Source organism: Oryzias latipes, chromosome 2, assembly GCF_002234675.1.
Source record: "Oryzias latipes chromosome 2, ASM223467v1".
Taxonomy (NCBI): Eukaryota; Metazoa; Chordata; class Actinopteri; order Beloniformes; family Adrianichthyidae; genus Oryzias; species Oryzias latipes.
In genome coordinates this window covers 23897050-23919251 of record NC_019860.2, presented here as the reverse complement: position 1 = coordinate 23919251, position 22202 = coordinate 23897050, and the positions used below count along the sequence as shown (strand labels likewise).

The 22202-nt window shown below is 47.4% G+C and overlaps 2 protein-coding genes and 1 non-coding gene across 8 annotated transcripts in view; 2 read left to right on the top strand and 1 right to left on the bottom strand.

Annotated features, from left to right (window-relative positions):
• Positions 1-309: 309 nt before the first annotated feature.
• LOC101159729 (N-chimaerin) lies at positions 310-12406 on the bottom strand. Of its 3 annotated transcripts, XM_004066624.4 has the most exons (15): positions 12291-12406; positions 11931-12015; positions 9730-9768; positions 9598-9653; positions 8429-8460; positions 8212-8325; positions 6289-6415; positions 6062-6217; positions 3709-3786; positions 3341-3425; positions 3083-3256; positions 2272-2349; positions 2064-2201; positions 1878-1983; positions 310-1797 (listed from the first exon to the last, which is right to left on the bottom strand). In XM_004066624.4, exons 2-15 carry the CDS (start codon positions 11959-11961, stop codon positions 1626-1628), a joined length of 1386 nt encoding a protein of 461 aa, XP_004066672.1. In that variant the 5' UTR covers positions 11962-12015; positions 12291-12406; the 3' UTR covers positions 310-1625. The 3 variants fall into 3 exon arrangements, with proteins under 3 accessions (XP_004066672.1, XP_023804761.1, XP_020565108.1); XM_023948993.1 differs by lacking the exon at positions 12291-12406 and having other exon boundaries at positions 11931-12265; XM_020709449.2 differs by lacking the exons at positions 11931-12015; positions 12291-12406 and adding an exon at positions 10095-10648.
• Positions 12407-12498: 92 nt separating this feature from the next.
• Positions 12499-12572, top strand: trnai-aau. The gene has a single exon. It is a non-coding gene; the product is annotated as a tRNA-Ile (tRNA).
• Positions 12573-12748: 176 nt separating this feature from the next.
• LOC101170009 (FERM, ARHGEF and pleckstrin domain-containing protein 1) overlaps positions 12749-22202 on the top strand; it is a 34629-nt gene continuing 25175 nt past the window's right edge. For 2 of the 4 annotated variants that reach the window (XM_023948968.1, XM_023948960.1), the window contains exons 1-2: positions 12749-13010; positions 17029-17218. In XM_023948968.1, coding sequence (XP_023804736.1) covers positions 17048-17218 — 171 coding nt within the window. In that variant the 5' untranslated portion in view covers positions 12749-13010; positions 17029-17047. Of the gene's footprint in view, positions 13011-15539; positions 15723-17028; positions 17219-22202 lie in introns of those variants that run through there. The other 2 variants (XM_023948962.1, XM_023948964.1) reach the window with 2 other exon arrangements.

The window sequence follows — 22202 nt, the reverse complement described above, 5'->3', positions numbered from 1 at the left end:
GGAGACCTTTTTTCGTATTAAACTATGTATCAATAAAGTTTTTCCAGTATGTTATTTCCCCCAAACTGTTCAGAACATTTAGATCCAGATAAAAGGTTAAAAAAATAATGAATTTCATTAAGGTGAAGACATAACATGTTAATAACGACAATTAATTTACCGTCTAAATATCCTAAGTTGATACGTCTCTGTATGAATGTATAATTACTGATTGTATTGTTTTGTGCATTATTCTGGCTTTGATTGCTTTAAATAAACCAATTCAAATAAAAAACAAAATCAAATAATAAAGTAAATTCATTCCACAGGTTGTAAGCCATCATCAATAATTTAATTCCACCATGCATAAAACATAGAAAATACTTCACAGCAATGACAATGATAAAAAATACAGATTTCATTATGCTAAAAAAAAAAGAAACAGATCACTGGAGGCTCACAAATTGTTAATCGGATGCAGGTACGTGGAAAAACGATCTTCATGGAACTAAGAAAAAGTTTAGAAAAACGAATTTTAATGCCATTCCGTTTAATCTAAATCCAACTCTGCATTTAAAGCCAAACTGAAAGCAACGCCCCGACAAAAATGGGGTAAAGGACGGGGTTCAGAGTGCTGAGATACATCCATCTTTACCAAATAATTACGCGCAATAAAGAAGAAAAATTTTAGTCCTTCATGTTAATCGTCCAACACTTATACCGGAGCAGGAACCTTCAAGTAGCGATTACTTCTACAAACCAAGCAGATTTGCTTTAGAGCAGCTAAAATAGTCAAACGAAGCCGGTCACATGTTCACCTGCTGCTTGTGGACACGAGCGAATGACAACACATCGTGTGGACTGGCACTACTTTTTTTACATTCCCCTGACGCGGCTGTCGTCTGCGACTTCATCCTCAGGCGGGTGGAGGAGAGAACGCAGACGAACCGCCGTCGTCTTTACCCGATAACAGAACTGATTTACTCTTGAGTAATAAAAGGCTGTTTTTTGCTTTTTAGATCTCTGTGCAATTTTAGGTTAGCTAAAGTAGTTCATGAGAGAGAAAAAAGAGACTGAGTAGGTCCAGATCACGTGAAATCCTTCTGAGGGGTGGGCGGGTCACTTCTTTGATTCATTCATCCTGCTGTCTTAACCTTCAGAGCCAGAAATGGACAGCAAACATCTGGAACTGAAGCGAAGGAAAGCATTTGTGACGAAGGTTATGGAGGAAAAACGCTTCCTCTGCACCTAAAATAGACCTTATGATGTCACTTCTCATGCTGTCCTCCTTAACGCACACGTCAAACTCTCCCTTTGATGGAGCGTTGGGTTTGCCGTCTTCCTGAACGTAGTGACTCATCCTGCGCTCCGAGGCTCGTTTTGTTTCGGAGGTGGGAGGCACAAACGCTTTCTAATTTTATGGGAAATAAAAAATGTGAAGGAGTCCAATTTAAGAAAGGAGGGATGAAGACAGAAGGATGGATCCCACAGCGAGAGAGAAATGGCATCCTTCTGTCCTCTCGCTGGTTTATTCGTTACGGTTTCTCCTTCAGAACTTCCTTCATTTCTTCTCAGCTTCTTCAACGCTAAAAAATGGGTTTGAAGACTTTCAAGCATCTCCAGAGTTTTCCCCCTCGTCTCCGCTCTCAGAAGACGACGTCCTCGTGGGCGATGAGGGTTTCCACCACCAGTCTCTGGTACCGGATGTCGTTGAGCGCCGTCATGGCGTCCAGGCCGGGGGCCCGCATCAGCGTGGGGCCGAAGACGATCCCCAGGTTCTCGCTGGACATCAGGTTTTCCTTCTCGTACTGGGTGACTCTGAGTGAACAAACGGTTAAAGGTGAGATATACGGGGGGCAGAGGTGGGGCGCCATCAAAGGCCGTGGAGGTGCTCAGACCTCTTGAGGTGACCCATGAGGTATCGCAGCGTCTCGCAGTGCGCCGGCGGCAACAGCTTTAAGGCTTCGTGGAGAGACTCCAGCAGTTTCTCTGGATCTGAAATCTCTGCAAAAAAGCAATATCGAGTCCTGACGATGAAACCCTAAAGCGAGTTTCAAACCTTCAGGGGGGGGCGGAACACCTACTGGCAGCTTCAATGAAGCGGGGGTACGCGTCGTAGGTGATGAGGGGAATGGGCAGGTCCCGGAAGTACAGCTTCAGGGCTCCAGTGATGATGTTGATGTCTTCATACGCGCTGGAGGAAATGTCCGCTTTTTCTCCGTCTGCCAAGGTGGGAAAGGCCGATGAGGAAAAAGCAACAGCACATAAAAGCCAGCAGGGGGCGCCGCTCACCTCTGTCAAAGGCCAACTTGACGTCCTCTATCAGCTCGCTGAAGCCGGAAATTCTGTACAACCCTTCAGACTGAAGACCTGGAGGTTTGGAACAGTGACTTGTTTCAGACATTTTATCAAAGCAAACTACAGGATTGTGGACTTTAAAGTCCCACTCCGACCATCGGTTCCTCTAGATTCAAAGCCAATCAAAAACCTGTGTCGTTTTCTAGGAAATACTTTCTGCAGAGCTCCAGGAGTTCATTAGAAATTCACCTCCTTGTTGCTGAGAGCACTCTGTTTACATGCCATTTTAAAGCTATTGTTTTCCTGTTTCTCTTTCTTTATTTTAGTATTTTCCACCATGTTTTCCTGCTTAACTCCTTCTACCCTTTTCAGCCATTTCAACCATTCAACTGTTCAAATCTTCAGCTCTTTCAGCTTTTTCCAGCTGTGACATTTGGTCCTTCAAATCCTTGAACTTTTCCAGCTATTCCAGGATTTCTGCCTCCATTGAAATAAATGGGGAATCCTTGGTTTAGAAGCTCGCTTGTCGATACCTGGCATTTTTCACAAAAATATCTTTTTTGTTTTGTGCTGTTTTCACTTTATTTATGGTCAACTTCAATCATTTATTTATTTAATTTATTTATCTTGCCAAATATTACCCTTTAAGTGTCATTTTCATTCAGTAATATAGCATCAACCCTGGATTTTCTTCTGGAAATGCAGCTTCTTCAATAGTTTTCTTTATATGTGACCTCCTTCATCATTTCATGGGAGTGGGTCTCTACAGAGAAGCGGTGGTTTCTAATCCCCTCTTTTGCCTCACCTCTAGCCTCGATCTCCTGGATGCACATGTCCACCACCATGGGCCTCTTGGTGTTGTGGGCTTTCACCAGCGTGGTCAGGTCGCAGCTGTACACCTTCTTGACGTGCCGGAGGTCGGGCTGGCAGTCGTTGGGCACCACCTTGGAGCACTGCTTGTGGACGTTCAGCCCGCAGTCTGTCCGAGGAAACGAGATTTAAATGAGATTTAAATCCAGGCTAAAAGAAGGGTGGAAGGGTTTGAACAGAAGAGCGTCCGTACCTGCGCACTTCACACCCTGAGCGATGAGACCCCACATGAAGTTGGCACAGTATTCACACCAGTGGGGGCCCCTGAATGTGTGAACCTGGACAGATGGAGAGGAATGTAAGAGTCAGAAAAAGAGGTTTGAATCCACTGATTTATGGCTGCTGTGGTGACATCCTGATGACCCGTGTGTGTTTCTGAGGAACTCTGAAGCTCTGACCTTCACACACATCACTCCTAACAAACACAACAGCCGGACTACACACAGACGCACACAAACGCACACAGACGCACACAAACGCACACAGACGCACACAAACGCACACAGACGCACACAAACGCACACAGACGCACACAGACGCACACAAACGCACACAGCTCACCTTGAAGTTGTGAACCTTCTCGTATTTGGGTGCCAGGTCGCTCTCCCTCAGGGTCGCCCGCCGCACCAGCGATGTCAGCTGTGAAAGGGCAAACGATCTGATTGGCTGCCAGAAGGTGGAAGCGGGGGAGGGGGGTTTAGGGGGGGCCGGAGCCCGCTTAACAAAGAGTACGGGGGTCGGGACCGGATCCGTTAAGCCGAGGGTGAAGTTAGACAGAGAGCTTTTCTTCTCTCTCCGCCTCCGATGCTGCTTTTTGCCTCCTTTGACAACAGCAGGCGACTCTCTGCTCGGCATTGTGGGTAAAAAAAAAAAAAAAAGGATTTAAATAAAAGAAAAACTAAATCTGGAAAACTGGAAGAAAAAAAAGTTGAATTTGCCAAATAGGAATAAAAGACTTTTAAAGGAAGGGGTTTTCAAAATAAAAGCCGGTTTCAAACTACGCACTCTCCATCTAACGAGAGCGTCCAAACTGGAGAGGGGGGCGTGAAGGAGGTCCTGCGGGGTTAGGAGGAGGAAGATCAGCCGGTTGGATCATCGCAGCCCGGAGATGGAGCCGCATGGTTCAGGGAAACATCCATGGAGATCCAAACGAAGCCGGAGAGAGTCGGAGTGATCCGACCGCACGGACTGATGTGACAGAATTCCTGCGTGTCCTCTAGGTGAGCGCTCCCGCCCACGTGGCTCGGTTTATCCGCCCTCCCCATCACACGCTCTCCAGACAGAAGCAGCGTGGGGGGGGGGGGGGGGGGGGGGGGCTACAGCGCATGAATTTAACAGGTCATAATCAGAGGGGAGCGAGCCAATCAGGGTGCAGCGGGGCCTGTTGTTCACAACCAATTCTGCCTCATCGATTGTCCCGGTGGGAGGGGGGAGGGGGGGGGCAGCTTACAGACCAGCTGCTGTTTTATTCTTTTCTTAACCCCCCCCCTTTACCTTGTGGTGTCGACTTCTCTGATTTACATTTATGATTTATTAATTACAGAAACTCAAGCAGCATTTTTTCCGTTAAAATGAGAGGAAAATGACAGACGGAATGGAAGCTTTCAACCTTATTCTGACATAAAAATCTGCTTTTTTAACTGAAATTGTTTGCTTTGAATGCATTTGAAACAAGAAAGCATCACTAATTGGATGATTTTGGAGGATTTTAAAGGTTGCTGGCTCCAGATTCAGAGCCATGATGGATGAAATGATCTTTATATCCTCAGAGCTGAGTTGGTTACGTCTGCCTGAATCCCAGCAGGAAGACGACGTTTGAGTGTTTTTTCCCTGCAGAGCTACAGCTCAAAGTCACGCCTGCATTGCTGTGTCTGCAACCCCCCCCCTGCACGAGTGCACACATGCAGCACGCAGACAGTGATGAATGAGGCGCAGTGGAGCCGCAGGTCACGCGAGGCCTCGGGAGTCTCGGCGCCGACCGCTCCACGCCTGGTTCTATTGCTAAATTGAAGAGCGTGCGTGTTTGGAGGAGCGCAGGAGTGGTGGCGTCCAGCCTGCAGGGGAGGTGCTCCTCTTGAACATTGAGCTCCAGCTGTGCCTTTGGGGGATCTCTGCGGTTATGTAATTTTACTGCAGAGCTCTTGGCGGGAGGCCATCACTGCATCCATCCTCCTCCTCCACCTCCAGCTTCCGCCGGTCCTCCGTCCTGCGGCTCCATTTATGGTCTGTTCGGATTCTCCGATCACCTCTGCCTGCAGCCCACGCGGCCTGAGCTGCGTCTTCTGGAGGCTGCGACTAGAATAGTTCTGCACTAGTTCACCTCGGAGGCGCAGCGTTCTGGTTACATAAGGTTTACTGACGCAGGTAAGAGCAGTGACGAAGAAATCCTCATGCAGGCTATTTCTGAGGACGGACTCAGAATGAATCCATTCCTGACTGATAGGTCGGACCAGAACTCAGCACTTCACTTAGTGTGATATATTTTCAAAATAAAAAGATCCACGTCAAACAGGACTGAAACTTTCTGACTCCACCCGTCTGTCCCTGACTCCACCCATCTATCCTTAACTCTACCACTCTGTCCCTAACTCCGGATGTCTGTCCCTTATTCTATCTTTCTGTCCCAGACTCCACTCATCTGTCTCTGACTCCACCTGTCTGTCTCTGACTCCACCTAACTGTCCCTAACTCTACCTGCATGTCTCTGACTCTGTCCAGTCGATGCCTGAAGGACTCCATCCCCCTGGTTTCCTGACCCGTTTCTTTCTGCCCTTCTTCTATTCATCCTCACTTCCATCCCATAAACCTGTCCTCTTCCTCTTTGGGTTTTTGCATCCTAAGGTTCGGTTACTCTCTTCATCTCTGACATTTACACTTTTGCGTCTCTTGAGCAGAGGTTCTGTTTGCTCCTCACCCTCTCCGTGCTGCAGTCGTTCCTGCCGCGGGCGGCGTCGGGCTCGTCCGGGCAGCGCTGCACCTGGTTTTTCAGGGTGGGCTCCTGGTTCAGGGTGGTGTAGCCCACGTGCTCGTAGATGGGGTTGATGGTCATCTTGGCGATGTACTCCGCCGCCTTAAAGAGAAGAGGTGAAGGTCAGGTCACGGCGGACACAGTGTTTAGGGAGGACGGATCCGGAAGTGCACCTTCGTCTCGATGTAGAGCGTGATGAGGCCGTCCGTCACCAGGTCATGGATGGACTCGAACCTCTTCTCGCCCACAAAATGCTTCCCGTCATGGTACAGACGGAAGTTTCGGGTTTGATTCCCAAACCTGAAAAAGGAGGAAAGAGGAACCAGACCGTTTATCGTTCCTTCAACAGAATGTAAACATTTTATTTTTATTATTTTAACAAAAAGGACACACATATCACTCGTTCCATTAAAAGAGCTAAAAGGTGGTTAATTTAATTAAATATAGCTAAATATGAATAATGAACTTTTATGACTCTCATTTATAAGATCAAATATTTATTTAGAAAACATGTACATTGATGTTTCTATGCTTTATCTTTAGTTAGTTATTTCAGCTTGAATTCATGTGTTTCTCTGAACATGCTAGAATTACCCAGAAGGCTTTGCTTCATCTGCAGTCTCTGTAGAAAGTTAAATTCACCCTAAACGAAACAAAAAACTACAAAAAACCACAATAAAAGACAATGTGGAATAAAATGTTGATTAAAACTATAACAGAGACGGACAGCTGTTCTTTACTGCACTTTAATAATGGTGGTTTTCATTTGTTTGATGGAAATATGAAGAATTGGTGGTTTTGGTGGAAAACGGGGGACGTTTTGGGTCTGACCTCCAGTTGAAACCGGTCTTTCTCTGGTTTACCATCAAGCTCAACAGAAAAACCCGTCGACTTAAATGGGGCCACGCCTTCTCAGCTCCTTCCCAACAGATTCATTGCAGGATCTGAGTGGCACAAGTGAGTCATTAACCCAAAATCCTTTTTTTTGCCCCCACAGAGACAGTCAGGGAGGGTGTATTTATGGAAGGCAATTAGAACGGCCGTCAGAGCGCAGGTGGAAGAGTGGCATCGCTATGAATAGACCGACTGACCCAAAACCACATTTATATCAAGCCGTGCGCCAATTCAAAAGTGTGACTGTCGCTCGGAGAAAATGTAGAAAACCGACTGCAGGTCAGAAAAAAAGACAAAGAAAAGCATTTGTACGGCGACGCAGAAACTAGAGTGAAAAGATTACAGCACGGCAGTTATTTTAGGTTTTCACAGCCATTTCCATGAGCAGAAAAATGAATTTTCATCTTTTCTGAGTGTAAATCCTCAGAGTAAAATGTGGTTCCCGTCATGATTGTGTCTTTTCAGCCGAAAATTTCACATTTTCTTTGATGATTTAGTCTCTTCAGGTAATAGTTTCATGTAAACAATGTTTGCAGGGTTTAAAAAGCTGGATTAGTTTCACCTGAAACTATTATTTTTCCAACTGTGTGGTCCCACCTCTGAATGACAGGCCACTGAAATACTGTTATAAATTTAACCAATCAGGAGAGGCTTGGAGATGTGGGGCGGAGCATCAGCTAAAACAATTTAGAGAGATGAGGATCAAGAAAATCAAACAAATGCAAAAATGAAGTCTGGTATTGAAGTATTTTAAATAATTTGTCTTAAAAATTACAAATATCGGAGGCAAAAGCACCTTAAACGTATTTTTTTTCCATGTGAGGCTTTTGCCCCAAAAAAACAAAGATTATTAAGTTGGATGGTAGTTTTTTAGATGCTTTCTGTCATATTTGTCCAGCAGTAACTGTGGTGGATTGCATAAAAAAGTCTCGACGGCCTGTTGAATGAACCATTTTCAGTTCAGCTGCAGCTTTGAGTCACAAAGACACAAATGTACTTCACAATAATCTGCACAACAAGTGCGAATTATGAACTTCCACCTCCGTGCTTCTGAAACAACGTTGTCGTTTTCATCTCCTGCGGTTTGTTTGGAAAGGTTTAAAACATTTAGATGTTTTTTTCTTTTGGCAAACCGCCCCAAACTTGAGACTTTGAGTTTCTGTGAACTTAAAACTGAGCTCCTGGTCGGGGATCAAACCCACCTCAGGGCCAGGGTGTAGGTGCCCGGCTGCCTCTGGCTCTCTCGGATGAGGTAGCTGCCTTCGGCCTGACTCAGGAGCTGGTCCGTTTCCTCCCTGGAGATCATCCCGTGGAACCTGAGCGGAAGCAGAGCAGAACCTCCAGCAGACCCGTCATGGTGGAAAAGGCGCCAACATGGCCGCAGGGAGGAGGAGGAGGAGGAGAAGGAGGAGGACTTACTCTCTGCCGTAGTATTTAGGACGGTTCTCCACCTGCGGGGACACAAAGGTTTTCCATGTCAAACATGTGGGAGGGGCTTCAGGACCCCGAAGCTGCCTGGTGAGTGTGTGTGCACAGAGAATAGTGCATGAGTCAGACATTGTGTGGTTCCCCACAAAACTGCTGCTGAGCCAATAAATCAGCGGGGGGCGGCGAGCACGGCTGTGAATATCAATCCGGGGGCTGGAGCGGAGAGGTTCAGAGCTTTTCTGGAAGAATCTTTTTAGACGTGAAGAGCGTCACCGCAGACGGCAACCAGAGCTGCTGGTGGCCGACTCTCAGCATCACGCCGTGGAGAGCTGAGGGGAGGAGCGGAATCAGACGGGGAGGGGAGCCTATTTTCAGTCCCTCTTTGGAGAGGATGATGAAATGAGTTGTTCTGGAGCCGGAGGCAAACATGACACGCATCTGCAGGAGAGACTCGCTGCTGTTTTCATGAGCCTAAGCGCAAAAAATAGACCGATTCTGAACCTCCACCCGTGGCAGAGTGGTGTTTGTGAGCTTCCACAAAGCCTTTCAAATCTATTTTTGACTGAAAACTTTAGTCTGAAGGATTTCAGAAGGCAGCAAAGAGGAAACACGAGTGAACTTTTCTGTTTCACGTCAAAAGTAGTCGACATTTATTAGAGAAAATAGTTTGAAAAGTTAACTTTTTCACTTCCTGAAATGTGAAATACATGCCATAATATCACCACGACACCTTGACACCCCCACAATGAATAAGAGCAGCGAGTCTGTGAAATGGCGTGAAGATGTGGGGGGGGGTCTGGGGTTCTTTTTTCATTCCTCCTGCCCACCGGTTTGTTGTCGGTCAGCACCAGCTGCCCCTCTCAGGTCATTCAGCAGTTTTCCATAGGAACCACAAACACCAGATGTGCCCTCCCACATCTTTACTACCCCCAGGCAAAGTCTGCACTAGAGTGGGGAGTAGCACAGAGTGACCTTAAATAAGCTGATTTAAAAAAAAAAAAATAAAGGTTTATATTGAATGGGTAACAACCCGCTGAACAGCTGCAAGTCAAACCAAGAAAGACGTTTGGAAAATCTGCACTGACGAAAATCGGCTTTTCCAGGTTTAAAGGTTGGATCTGAAACAAGGCTGGACAGTGAGGTGGGAGGAAGCGTCTCACCTCGGAGGTGCAGGTGACTCTGCGGGGGTGTGGCGCCTCCTGCTGGAGCTGGTACACTGCGACAGACAGTTGGTGTGTGAGGACCGCCGACTGACAACATGGACACCGATTCAAGCAAAGACCTGTACTCACAGTAGGACTTCCACACCGGCGGCCGATAATCGTCATGATCTGGAAACACAAAGAGGCATCAGACAAGGGGAGGGGGGGCGACCTCTGACCTATGAGTCACAGGTTTGGTTACCGCCTTGTACGGCTAAGTGGTGAAGTGTCCTTTGGCAAGACCCCGAACACCACATTCCTCCTGGTGGTGACAGAAGTGACTTTTATGGAAGCAAAATGTTTGTATATGTCTGCAAATGTGTGTGTGGATGTGTATGTGAATGTGTGTGTGTGAATGGGGCTGTAAACCAAACTGAATCCCATTGACAGTACAAAAGCATCGTGGAAGCACCATAGACTGTAGAGACAATGGAGGAATGGAGGTGTGACATCACCCGTAGAAACCTCCAGCTCTTGTGAAACGAGGCCAAATCCATCACCGTTGCTTCGTGACACGGGCGCCGCCATGTTGAATCCGGTAGACAGTCATCGCTCTGAGGCCGTGTCCGAATTCTAGGGCTGCATTCTTCCTGGGCTGCATTTGAAGGCTGCTTACGTCACGCGACACGAGCTGTCCAAATTCAACGACTCCTTCAAATGCGGCCTCTAAGATACGGCCTTCTTTTTCCCAGATTTCAAGGATTGATCTGCTGTATCCGTCTATGCTGTACATATCCCAAGATGCATTGCAGCCAAACCTAGATATTTTCTGATAACGGTGGCAGACTGTGAAGTGGGAGACGGTGTTAAAAAATGATTACACGTTTTTATAATTACACCTCCAAGATTAAAAGTTGGATCAAATAAGGCAGGAAAACTTTGAGCTGGTTCAATACTCCGCTCTGTTTTCGGGACTCACGGTTGCTAGGCAACATGACATTCACGGATGTAACGGCTGGAATTATCGTCCAAATTCACAGCCGTTACATCCGGCCTAGCCACTGGACGAAGGACAACATCACCCGGAAGGACCGGGATGCAGCAGTCGAGTTTGGACACAGCCAGAGTCATCGCATCAACTGCAATGGCGACAGTAGTTGCCATGGATACGATGACTTAGAGCGTCTCGGACCAATCACTGTGGACTGGTTTCAACAAGGCGGCGCCCGTATCAGGAAGCAACGGTACTTCCTATTTGGGAACAGGAGACAGGAGGGGTTGAGCCGTCCATTGTTTTCACAGTCAATGATAAATACACAGTAGCTACTGTCCCTCACTTCCTTAAAGCTCCTTCCCTTTCAGACACTGCCACCATGTGGACAATGGATGAGCTGCAGCTAAAGTTAATCATTTCCCCATTAGTCATCAGTCAAACAGACCATAGAGCACAACACCGTCCTTCAAACACATTATATTTCAGCCAAGAGACACTATATAGTTTTTTTCCACAGGATGATCCTCATGAGCATGTTTGGATTCCAGATTTACAGTCGTGGTCGTCTCTGGATCACAGAACCAAACTCCTTTAGAGCTTTAAGCGTTTCTGTAGAGATGATAAGGACTTGGACGCTCACTTCCTGTTGGAAGGAGCTTCTGGAATCGGGCCGGACACCTCAGACGGATGTGTCCTTGAATCCGACCGTGATTAAAAATGACCTCAGAGTCGTATCTTTGGTAACCGGAGATCCTGACCAGTTGAGGTCAACCTGAACATCTTGGGTTTTTTTTAAGATAAGGTTGTTGTTTTTCATAAATACAATGTTTTTTTTGCTGAATTCCTCTGTTGGGTGACCAGCGGAGCAGCTAAAGACTTAAATCCGACCATCTTTTCGGCTTCTGTGGTACAGAAACCTTCTGAAGTGGGGTTTTCTGCCATCGTCCATATCTGTGTGTGACACCAGTAGGCGGCCTTCCTGCCCCGTGTCAGACCTCCTCCACGGCCTTATCTGCCCCTCACGGAGGCTTCTGCATCCTGTCCTCCATTCCTGCTCAGGGAGCGTCTGCTCCTGGCTGTCATGGCGCCGTGCAAACCTGTTGGACACACCGTCTTTCTGCACCAGGAAGCTAGCCGGCGGTTTTGGGAAATTGTCATCTGACTTTAGAGGAATGTCTAAATCTCTTCTCTTCTCTGAAATGAAACTTTACGCACAGTTGCCTTGGACTAAACTGTTACGGTCACATTTCTTCTGTTCTCTAAAAAAAATGTACAACCTTTAACCGATTAGAGGATGCCAATTCACTCAAATGGTGATTAAAATGACAAAAAAATAAGATTTTAATAAGATGCTTACCAAAGACATTTAAGGCCATCCTGATCTCCATATGCTGAACAATGGAACCGCAGACCTGAATCCTGTCCTGAACTCACTTTAGATCCTTCAGAGAAGCAAAGGAGAAGCAGAGAAACATCAGAGGAAGCTGCAGACAGAAGCTGCATGTAAACAATGGCTGATCAGTCCATGACCACAGCTAACGTTAGCGGGTCGTTCTGCGCTCTTTCTGCTCAACCGAACCCCAAACCCTACAGCATTTGTCTCATTTGGACCAGAAAAGACTCATCCTCCGCCGTAATAACGCGGAACCGACGCGGTAATAAGGCTCCACGGCGGCCGAGGGGGCAGCTAGCGCCGCGGATGATACAAACTACTCACATTCACGTCCCGTTCTACACTGTGGTCGCCATTTTACTAGGTCACAGGAGCAGTCTCGCCCTCTCCACCGGTAACTATGGCAACGGGAAACTACAAGGGCGCTTTGTGTATGAAAGTGTTCGAATGTGGCCGGTTACGTCACCTCCGGTTCAAAGATCGGTGGACGATGACAACGTTGAATAATGATAATCTTCGCCGTAGTTGGCATGGCCGGTTAGCTCAGTTGGTTAGAGCGTGGTGCTAATAACGCCAAGGTCGCGGGTTCGATCCCCGTACGGGCCACAACATGTTTTTTCTTAGAGACTTTGTTTTTGTTAATCTTTTTTAACCAAGAAATGTTACGCGGAGTTACCTTTAAAGTCTTCACATTTTTGTTTCCATTCATTGAATCTCCACGTAGTGGCAGATTTGTGAATGTGTTTCCCCTCTGCACCAGCAGGGGGCGCCGCCGCGCCGCCCGCCCCTCGCCTTGGCGGGGTGCACGCGCTCCTCCGGGGCTGGAGGCGGTGATTCTCTTTATTGTTCCAGCGGAAAGGCTCCCTTCTCCTGCGGCGGCCCACACTCTCGTCGATGGCCGCCGCGCCGAAGCCTCGTCCCGCCTGAGCGCCAGGCGGTTCTGCCGCCGAACCCGAACTCCACTCCGCCGTCGCGTGGGATTTTAAGCGTGGGAGTTAAAGTTCTCGCGTCCGTGGATCCAACAGCAGGAGGAGGAGGAGGGGGGTAAGGAAATCACGGATCCGGATACTAAAGCGAGGTTTAGTTTCAGGACAAACGGCGGTTTTCTCCGGTGTTTTGAGCCATTTCTTTGAACCGGTTCCGCCCCAGAGGATCCAGAGGTTCTACTGCAACCCCAAAGTCAGTTTATTCGGAGGGGTTGATGAATTATTTTTGGGGGGGTTTGTAGACTGTAAGCTCCTCATCTGTCACAGTAATCCACTCGTGTCTTAACCTCACGGTAACCCACTGACACGTTTGCTGCGGGATTACTCCGCTAACCCACATCCTGGAGCTGCTCTTTGCCATCTGTCCGCTCATCTTCTGACTGACAAAGCTGACACCTTCAGCTCTCCTCCATTGATCCAAACCAGCCCCTCCTTCCTGTAGTGGAGGTCAGAGGGGGGTCAGCCGGGACCCTGGGGTCAGCCGGGACCCTGGGGTCAGCCATCCTGCATGTCTTTGTGTCTCAGGGCCACAGGTACAAACGTCACCCTGATGAAAGCTGCAATTCAATTGTATTGATATGGCCTAAAATCTCATTAGTCGCCTCAATGGGATTCAAACCGTTGACTGTTCACATACAATCATACGGATCATAGAAAACATAGAATTGAACAGGAACATTCTAAACTGAACTGGACAATAAGGAAAAACTCCTAAAAACAAAACGGATTCAGGGTAAACGAGACCTCAGGGGTGTCCACATGAAGGAGGGATCCTCCCCCAGGACGGACAGGCGATGGACCAGAACTCAGAGAGAAGAATTAACTTATCTGACTCTACAACTACATGTTTGAACAGTCCAGCAGATGGACTTCATACAGATGGATTTGGGGGGGCGGCTGGGGGCGCCAGACGAGGTCCACGGCCAAATTTAGGAGCAGGAGTAGAGACGGTGGTTCTGACCTTTCATCTGGACCATCATCTGGTTCAGTCCGTTTGGGGAACCACATGTCTGAAGGTTCGGCTTTTCAGGATGGAATCAGGAGGCTTGTGTTGCAGCTTTGATGCATCAGAGATGCTCTAAAGTCTAAGTTTTGTAATAAAAATAAGAAAATCCGCTCCGATCATCCACTGATCTACTTAGTTCTCAGGGGTCTTTGAATGATGATGAGCCAAAATCCCAAAACCTGTAGTTTTCATAAAACATAGTTCCTGCATACTCTACCTCTGACTGTTGGCGAGGAGTGAGGCTCCCTTCATTTCCCATCATCCCTTTGTTTAGACTCTCTCCTGCTAATGCAGCCGTCCAGTTCTGATCCAGAATCCAGTTGTGATCCAGAATCCAGCTTGGAAACAAAGACGTTCGTGGATCTATTTGTCTTACAGCGGAGGCATCAGAAAGGGGCGGAGCTGGGAGACTTTGGCCCCGCCCAGCAATTACATACCGTGATTTTCAAACGGCAGTTTTTCATCTGCTCACAATTCATCATTTGAATTAAAAAAAATACTCAGAAATGCAATTTTAAGCGTTGTTTTCTTTCTATAAATGTCCCTCAAGAACATAAAAAGCCAAAATAAAAATAACCAAAAAACCAAAATAACAGACCGTGTGGTTAACAACAGTTTACCAATCCTGTTGACAATAAGGAGGGAAAATGGGAACATGGAACGCCGATGAAAATAGTGTTTTCTGTTGGAGAAAACGAAGCCTACATTTACCTTTCTGAGGATTTTTAAGACTTCAAATGAATCGGGAGCAGATACAAAAATGCTGTTTGAAAAAAATCGTATTTGTGACGTAGAAAAAGTACTGGGCGGAGCCACAAGCTCCCAGCTCCGCCCCATTCCGGTGCATCCACCTGTAGACGTATAGATCCACGAACGCAGCTCAGATATCAAGTTTTTCTTCTGATTTTCTTTAGGAAAACTACTTCAGAAGTACAGACAAGTACTCTGTGGTTAACAGTGAACGTGACGTACAGGTGTATAAAAACCAATCTAGCTGGGAGTTTTGGTTGAATGATTAACCAAACTCGTTAGTCCAAAGGAGTGCAGAGGAGTTGGAATGAAGGCCGCCTCCTGCTGATCAACTTAATGAAAAGATCTCTCTCTCTCTAATGGGAAGTCTTGAGAAAACACTGCCCCCCCCCCATGCCCTTTTATGGACTCCTTGTGCTTTTCTTTCATCAGTATATTAGCTTTTCTTTTTTCATTTTCACTTTACTGAGCTTTTATTGTCTCGTCCCTGCCAAGCTCCTTTTATGGCCACTTCCTGTTGTGTAACCCTCATGCAAATGCTGCTGGTCCTCGGGGACTTTTGCACGCCTCCATCCGCGGAGCTGCCGGCTCCTCTGGACGACTCATAATGGTCGTGGTGGTGGTGGTGGGGGGGGATTCTCAGGACCTGGCGCCCCTCTCTTGGGAAACTTCCTGCTAACGGCGGTTGAAAAGCAGCTTTAGAGGGCCGGCTGAGTTAAAGCGGCGCTGCTGGACGCTCCCACACAGGCCTCCTTTGTGGCTGCTGGGGGGAGCTGCTCGCTCTGTATTCTAACCCCCCCCCCATGTCCAGCCCGGCAGAGGAAATGAAGACATGTCCAGTTTCCAGGGGGTCAGACCCTGCAGCGAGAAGCGTCCTCTGAAGCCCCGCCTCTCAGGTCGTGGAGATCGAGTTCCCACAGGTGGAAAGAGGAACTTGACTGTCAGGTTCCCGCCGTAGCGGGTCATTTCCTTGGCCCGACTCCAGGTTAAGCTTTTCTGCTGTGGTTAAGAGAGGTAATGACCCCGTGGGGGGGGGATTAGCATGGACTGACCTGTTTGTGGATTTCCCTAAATACTAACAGGTTAGCATTTTTCCCTCATTGACTGTTTTCAAGAACTGGAATGAGTGGCCACGCCCCCCCATGGCGTGCCTCATTTGAAACTTCCAACAGCCTCGCTCCAGACTGGCTAGAGTGGTTGCCATAGCAACGTTGACTCAGAACATTGACTGTTTTTGAGTAAATAGCTTATGCCGCATTCGAGAACGCGCTTACCGTGGGATTTTGAACGCGTTTTTTTAAGCAAACCGCGATTATTCAAATCCTCCTTTATGATCAATCTTCAAACGGTCCATGGATGTTACTAGCCATCAGTCACTATCCCATCCGAGTCCCTGATTGGTCGAAGTTGAACTGGTGTAACTTGTTTCTTGTACGTAGAATCCGAAAAATAAACTTAAAAACTCCCACGGTTTTTGAACGCGGACGTCCGAAACGGACCTTGGAAGCGGTCGCTTGAACGGGTTTCTGAGCCCAACGTGAACGAAGTTTAACGTCCGGCTCGAACCAAATGAAGTCACCAAACGGACGCCGCCATGTTGGAACCAGACGTCATCAGTAAGAAGTGATTGGTCCGAGTTTCTATGACGACCACTTTTGCCAACTGGAGCCCACTTGAGTGACCTGTTTGTTGCTGGAACTTTCTGATGAAAGTTTTCGTGGAGTCGCCTCTCCCTGTGGAGCGTGCTCACTTTGGTGTCGGGATTCGAACATTTGCCTCCAGTCGAGGTCTCGGCTCCTGAAACCTGCAGCGGTCTGAAGGGTTTCCCACACAGATCCCATTCATCACCGCAGCGTGTTTATCCTCAGATGGCGCTCGAGTGGACATTAGACACGGTAAATGAAGCCTGCTGTAAACAGAGCCTCTGATGTTCGCCACCCGTTTGCCGTGCTCCGCCCTGCATGTTTACAGCGGCGGGGGTTTGAGTGAATGCAGAGGAAGAGGCCGCATTCCTTCACCGTCTGAGGTTTGGAGGTGGGGAAGGGTCGCTGGGAGGAATTCAAACGGCGCTGTTGCATCCTTTTGTTGTGGGGCACGTCTGGACGGGTTTGGAAACCCCACCTGTGTGCCGCCGTACCTGGGGGGCTGTCTGGAAATCTGTCAGTCTGCACCCTCAGACTTATGGTTGAGGTTACGGCACGCGAAAACGTCTCCAACACAAATGAGGGGAAACGCCAGAGTGTGAAAAATCCCACAACGCCTGAAGGGGGCGCCGCCACAGGTGGATGTTTTTCAATCAACCCGCTCTCCTTCTCCCCAGCAGACGACAGCAGTGAGACATGGACGCCGCCGACAGACCGTCCACGGCCGGACAGAGGCTGAGCGCCCCCGAGAGCTTCGGAGTGTCCACCCTGGAGCCGGGGCAGCGCCCCCCAGCGCACCCCCCGGGGAGGCAGGTGCCCATCAGGGTCCAGATGCTGGACGACAGTCAGGAGGTCTTCCAGATAACCGTGAGTACCGCCCGCCACTTCCTGGAGACACGCAGGAAGTGTGTCTGACCTCTGACCTTGTGTCGGACCATGCGCCCCCCCCCCCCCCCCCCCCCATCATGGATTTGTTTGGCTGCTCCTGAAAGTCCAGCAGGTTGCTATGGAGTAATGTTTATGCACCATGTTGCACACAAAACCTTCCAAATCAGTTCCAAATGAAAAATTAAACATTCGTTTTCATTTTTTTTTTTTTGTGCAGTCAAAATTTTTTCTGAAAACTTAGAAAGTTTCTGTGCATCATGGTGGCATAAACATGTCTCCATAGTTTGCAGGCTTCTTGGGAAAACCCAGCCGCTGGATTATTAGTGACGTACGTGAGGAAAGAATCCAGTCTCTGTGCTGGGGGAGCTTCCAGGCCCCCCAGGCGTGGGGAGGGTGGGGGGGAGTGTTGGTGAATCAGCCTGTCGGTGTCTGAGTACCTTCATGTTTGGACATCCATGCAGACAAAGTGGAGGACGAGTGTCTCATTTGTTGACTTTACAGCGTGTTCCCATCCGTCTGGACTGGGGGGTGGAGTGGGGGGTGGAGTGGGTGGGCGGGCGGGCCACTCATTAACCAGCCTGTTATCTTCAAACTCCAGGCCGGCTGTGATGGATGAAGGTGCCGTCGCAGTTGAAGCTGACTTCTTCTGGAAAACCTCTGTGGTTCAAATGTCCTCCATGGTTTCAGTTTAGTTTATTTAAAACTAAACTGCTGCTGAGAGGTTTTGTGCATGGGACACAGGCGATGACACCCCAACCCCCCCCCCCTCGCCCTCGCTGCATCCTCTTTTGACCCGCCCTTTCAAAAGAGGATGCAGCGAGGGCGGCCTCCGCCACCCTGGTCATACATTTATAAATTAAAAACACTTCTTTCTAAATGGCGGCTTTTCTTTAGGTTCGTCTCCATAGCAACCATCTTCGTTTTTGGTCGTCTTGGGACGAAGGACGGGTGGATGTAATTCTTAGAAGAATCGGCAAAAGTAAAACGTTTGGATTTCCTTGGCATCCGAGGTTTTCAGTTTTCAGTTAACCACGCCCACATTCGTGATATGATTATATTGTACGTTATGTCGTTTTGTTCAGCTTGAGCCAGGAATTCACATGTTACATTTGTACAATATATTTACAGGGGAACGGCACTCTTGCGAGCTCGCCACGGTTACGCCGTTTTTAAAACTTTTCGTAGCTTCCTGTTGATGCTCGAGGAGTAAAGAGGCGATAGATTAAAATTCCTAGGAGAAGATTAAATTTGTAGAAGGTACTAAAGGTGACTTTTTTGGGGGAGATTCAAGATGGCGGCCTCTTCCTGAGGTCAAAGGTCAAAGAAACTTTAGTGTTGAAAATTTCATGTGTGTTTTGGTTTTGTTGGCAATATTCTATTTGAGTCTCATAAAAGATTTTGGCCCCATTCATTGTTTTGACGGTTTCTCCCGCTGTGATGTCATCATTTTTATTTTGGGGGGGGGGGGGGGGGGTGTCAAAGGTGCAATAACATAGAAGAATTACAGAAACGACAGTCCGGGACGGCTGCGGGACAGAATGATAAACAAAAAAACCATCTGTGAAACATGGAAGGTTATCTCAAAAAAGATCACAAACGCTCGAAAGCTTTTATTTTGAAAGAAACGTATGACAGAAGGCGATCCAGTTAATGTAAAACACACAAAGTGTTTTTTAAAAGCAAACCTCTTATTGATGTGATGATGTTTAATTCTTCTACTTGAGCAGAATGTGAGGCTTTTCTGCTTTTTGGCTTTTAGAAAATAAGACGACCTTGTGACCTTTTGATGTTGACCTTCTGCTCTTCAGCACAGAGTGGAGGTGTTCCTCTGGATTTGAACAGTGTCTGTGAGCAGACACTCTGTGCGTGCACGTCTGTCTGTCAGGCAGTCAAAGCCTCATCTTGATTATTCATGTGGCCTGAAGGCAGTCCCCGCCCCTCACCTGCTAAATTATTGAGTTTTGAGGGGAGGGGCTCTTTGTGTGTGCGTGCTAACGGACGCCGCTCCTCGTGGCTGCGTGGTCGCTTCAGCGGCTTCTGTGGAAATGCGACGGTCCTTTGGCGAAGCGTCAGACTGGTTCTACTCTGAAGAGGCGCCACAACAAAAGCTCATTCAGGAGTTTGACGGCACAGAGGAAGTCCTGGAAACCAGATCCGTCTGGTGTTTCACTTTTAGCGCCGTTATGACGAACCCTCAGCTCAGAGAGGGAGATCGGTAGAGCTAAATAGAAGTCTGCTTTGCTGCTTCACTCAGGTGTGTTTGGGATGAATAATCCAGATTAGAAACAGGAAATACAAAGAGGTAATCTGGTCAGGTGAAGGTTTCAGAAGTGATTGATGGGAAAAAATCCCAAATTCTGGAAAAACCTGATGGAAAAATACTTTTATTTTGGAAGTTTAAGTTTAGTTACTCTATTTTTCAACATTTTAAAGATTTGTTTTTGTGCATAAAGTTGGACATGCTCATATCGGTTTATTAAAAGTATATTTTGGGATTATTCAAAAATAAACAAACTAAATCTCCTTTACTCCTGTGATGCTTTTATTCTGAAAAACCTGAAGGCTTCTTTCGAGTTGAATTTTCTCCTTCCTGTGTTGATTGTGGTCGTCCCGCCCGCCGGCACGTTTGACCTTAATCTCCGTAAGCCTCCGGCAGAGGGACCGAAGCAGCGGGAGTTCGACCCCCCCCCCCCAGCTTCAAAGGCTTTGTTGTGCGATCAGATTGTGCGTCTCTCCATTGTGTGTTTGTGTGGCATCAGGCATCAAGGATGATGGCTCTGCTTCATCGATGACGTTATGGGATGGACTGGCAAGTCCTCCAGGAAATATTATGGAATGCTTGATGATGTCATGACGCAAAAAAAAACGATGACATCACAGCGAGTTAAAAAAATGTTATACTAAAACAAACGGGGCTCGAAAGAAATATTTCAAAATCCAGTAGTGAACCAAAATTCCAAAGGAAGTTTTCAAATTATTATGGGATGGCCACAAGAGCTACGCTTTGGCAATTTTTCACATCTTCCTACAATATGGAAATTGAAAACTTTTGTTTGTGCGATCGTCACAACATTTCACACACACCCCGCCAGGTCAGGTCCATACCCACAGCCAAAGTTTCATTGACCTTTGACCTCAGGACCGTCCTTCATTTCTCCCACCCAAAAAAAATCCTCTTTAGTACCTTCTACAAATGTCAACTCTCTCGATCTATCCCTTCCTAACTCCTCGAGCATCAATGGGAAAAATGTTGCCAGTGCGGCGAGCTCGCACATAAAGTGAAACACCTGAATCTCTGGCTTTGAACGTGGCCGTGATCAACTAAAAACATCCGTTGCCAAGGGGAATTCAAACATGTACTATTGCAGATTCTTCTAAAAATGGCATCGACCTGTTCGTCACACTCGGGAGACTGAAAAGTAAAATGGTTGCTATGGCGATAAAACCAACAGAAAGGGCGTGTAGCAGCTGATAGTAGCAGCTAGTGAAGGCGAATCAAAGGAGGCAGCAAGGGCGGCGGCGGGTCGGCCATACGACGCCGCTTCCAGCTTGAATGTTATTGCCTTTTCCTTTGTTTTTTGCAGAGAATTGATTGAAATAAACCAAACCAACCAAATCCATGAATGAATACTTGAACACATCAGTTTGAGGGAAAGCTGCGGGTTAAAGCTTCTTGTTTTCAACTTCCTGTGTGGTCTGGAGAGGATTGCATCACAGTTTTCTTCCAAAATGAGACAAACATCTGAATTAAATCTGCAGTCGTACAAAGGGACATGAAAGCGGTTCCTCCTGCGTTTGATTGCTCGCCGCGTGGCGCGTTTCCCAGAGGGGGACAGAAATGCACGTGATGGCGCTCCTGTCTGTCTGTGGGGCTCTTCTACAGGCAGACGGCTGGTTGGACGCTCCGCTTGTCAGATACAGACGAGTTTATCGCTAAGATTTAGTCTGAAGGCAGACGGGGAAACCAGATAAGAAGTTCTCTTCTTCCTGGTTCTGCAGCTCCCAGGCTTGGATGTGAGGAAGACGCTGGAGGTGTCGGCTCTGACAGGCCTTCATCCATCATCCACAGCCCAACTCCCTGCTCAGATCTTCACAGAAGCCCATAATGACCCTCTTTAGACGGACCCCGGGGGGCCGTTTCATGCGGCCTTGAACTCATTTGCATGGCGTTCATGATGCGTGCCAACTCCTCTGTTCTCTGTTACGGTTTTGAGGATTTAACATCTTCAGCAGAAGCAGAAGCACATTTTAGTTTGGTGCTGGATCATGATGTGGAAGGTTAGGAACGTCATCTGCTTCCACTGGAGACGTCTGAGTTGACAGAGAGGATTCTGGGAACTCCTGACGTTTCAGAAACCGTGTCAAACCCTCGTTTCCCTGCAGCCCCTTTACGTTTGCTTTCAGTGTGTTTGCGTGTTTCTGTGTTGTTGATTTTTACTTTGTGTGTGTGCGCGCGCATTTTTGTGTGTGATTGTTTTTGTGTGTTTCTTTTTGTGTGTATGTGTTTCCATGTGTGTGCATTTCTGTTTTTGTGTGTGTGTGTCTCTTTTTGTGTTTTCATGTTTCTATATGTGTGTGTGCTCTTGTGACTTTGTGTATTTCTGTTTGTGTGTGTGTCTGTGTCTCTTTTTGTGTTTGTGTTTTCCTGTTTCTATATGTGTGTGTGCTCTTCTGTCATTGTGTGTGTATTTCTGTTTTTTTTTTTTTTTTTCTGTGTTTGGGTTTTTCTACGTGTTTATCTCTGTGTGCGATTGTGAATGTTACTTTTTGTGTGTGTCTGGGTGCTTCTATGTGTGTGTTTTTTTGTGGGCATTTTTTGTGTGTGCGCACGTTTCTATGTGCATGTGCTCTTGTGTTTCTGTGTCTGTATATAACTATGTGTGTGTTTCATTTGTGTTCGTGCTATTTGTGTCTCTTTTTCTGTTTCTACGCGCATGTGTGTGTGTTTGTGTGCATTTTTGTG

Excerpts from the sequence above, each read along its gene's own strand:
- LOC101159729 (XM_020709449.2), bottom strand. The coding sequence starts at position 10,167 with ATGGCGGCGCCCGTGTCACGAAGCAACGGTGATGGATTTGGCCTCGTT. Across the intron at positions 8,326-8,428 it reads CCTAAATACTACGGCAGAGA|GTTCCACGGGATGATCTCCA; the intron begins GTAAGTCCTCCT and ends GCTTCCGCTCAG. Across the intron at positions 1,798-1,877 it reads CTCATGGGTCACCTCAAGAG|AGTCACCCAGTACGAGAAGG; the intron begins GTCTGAGCACCT and ends TTGTTCACTCAG.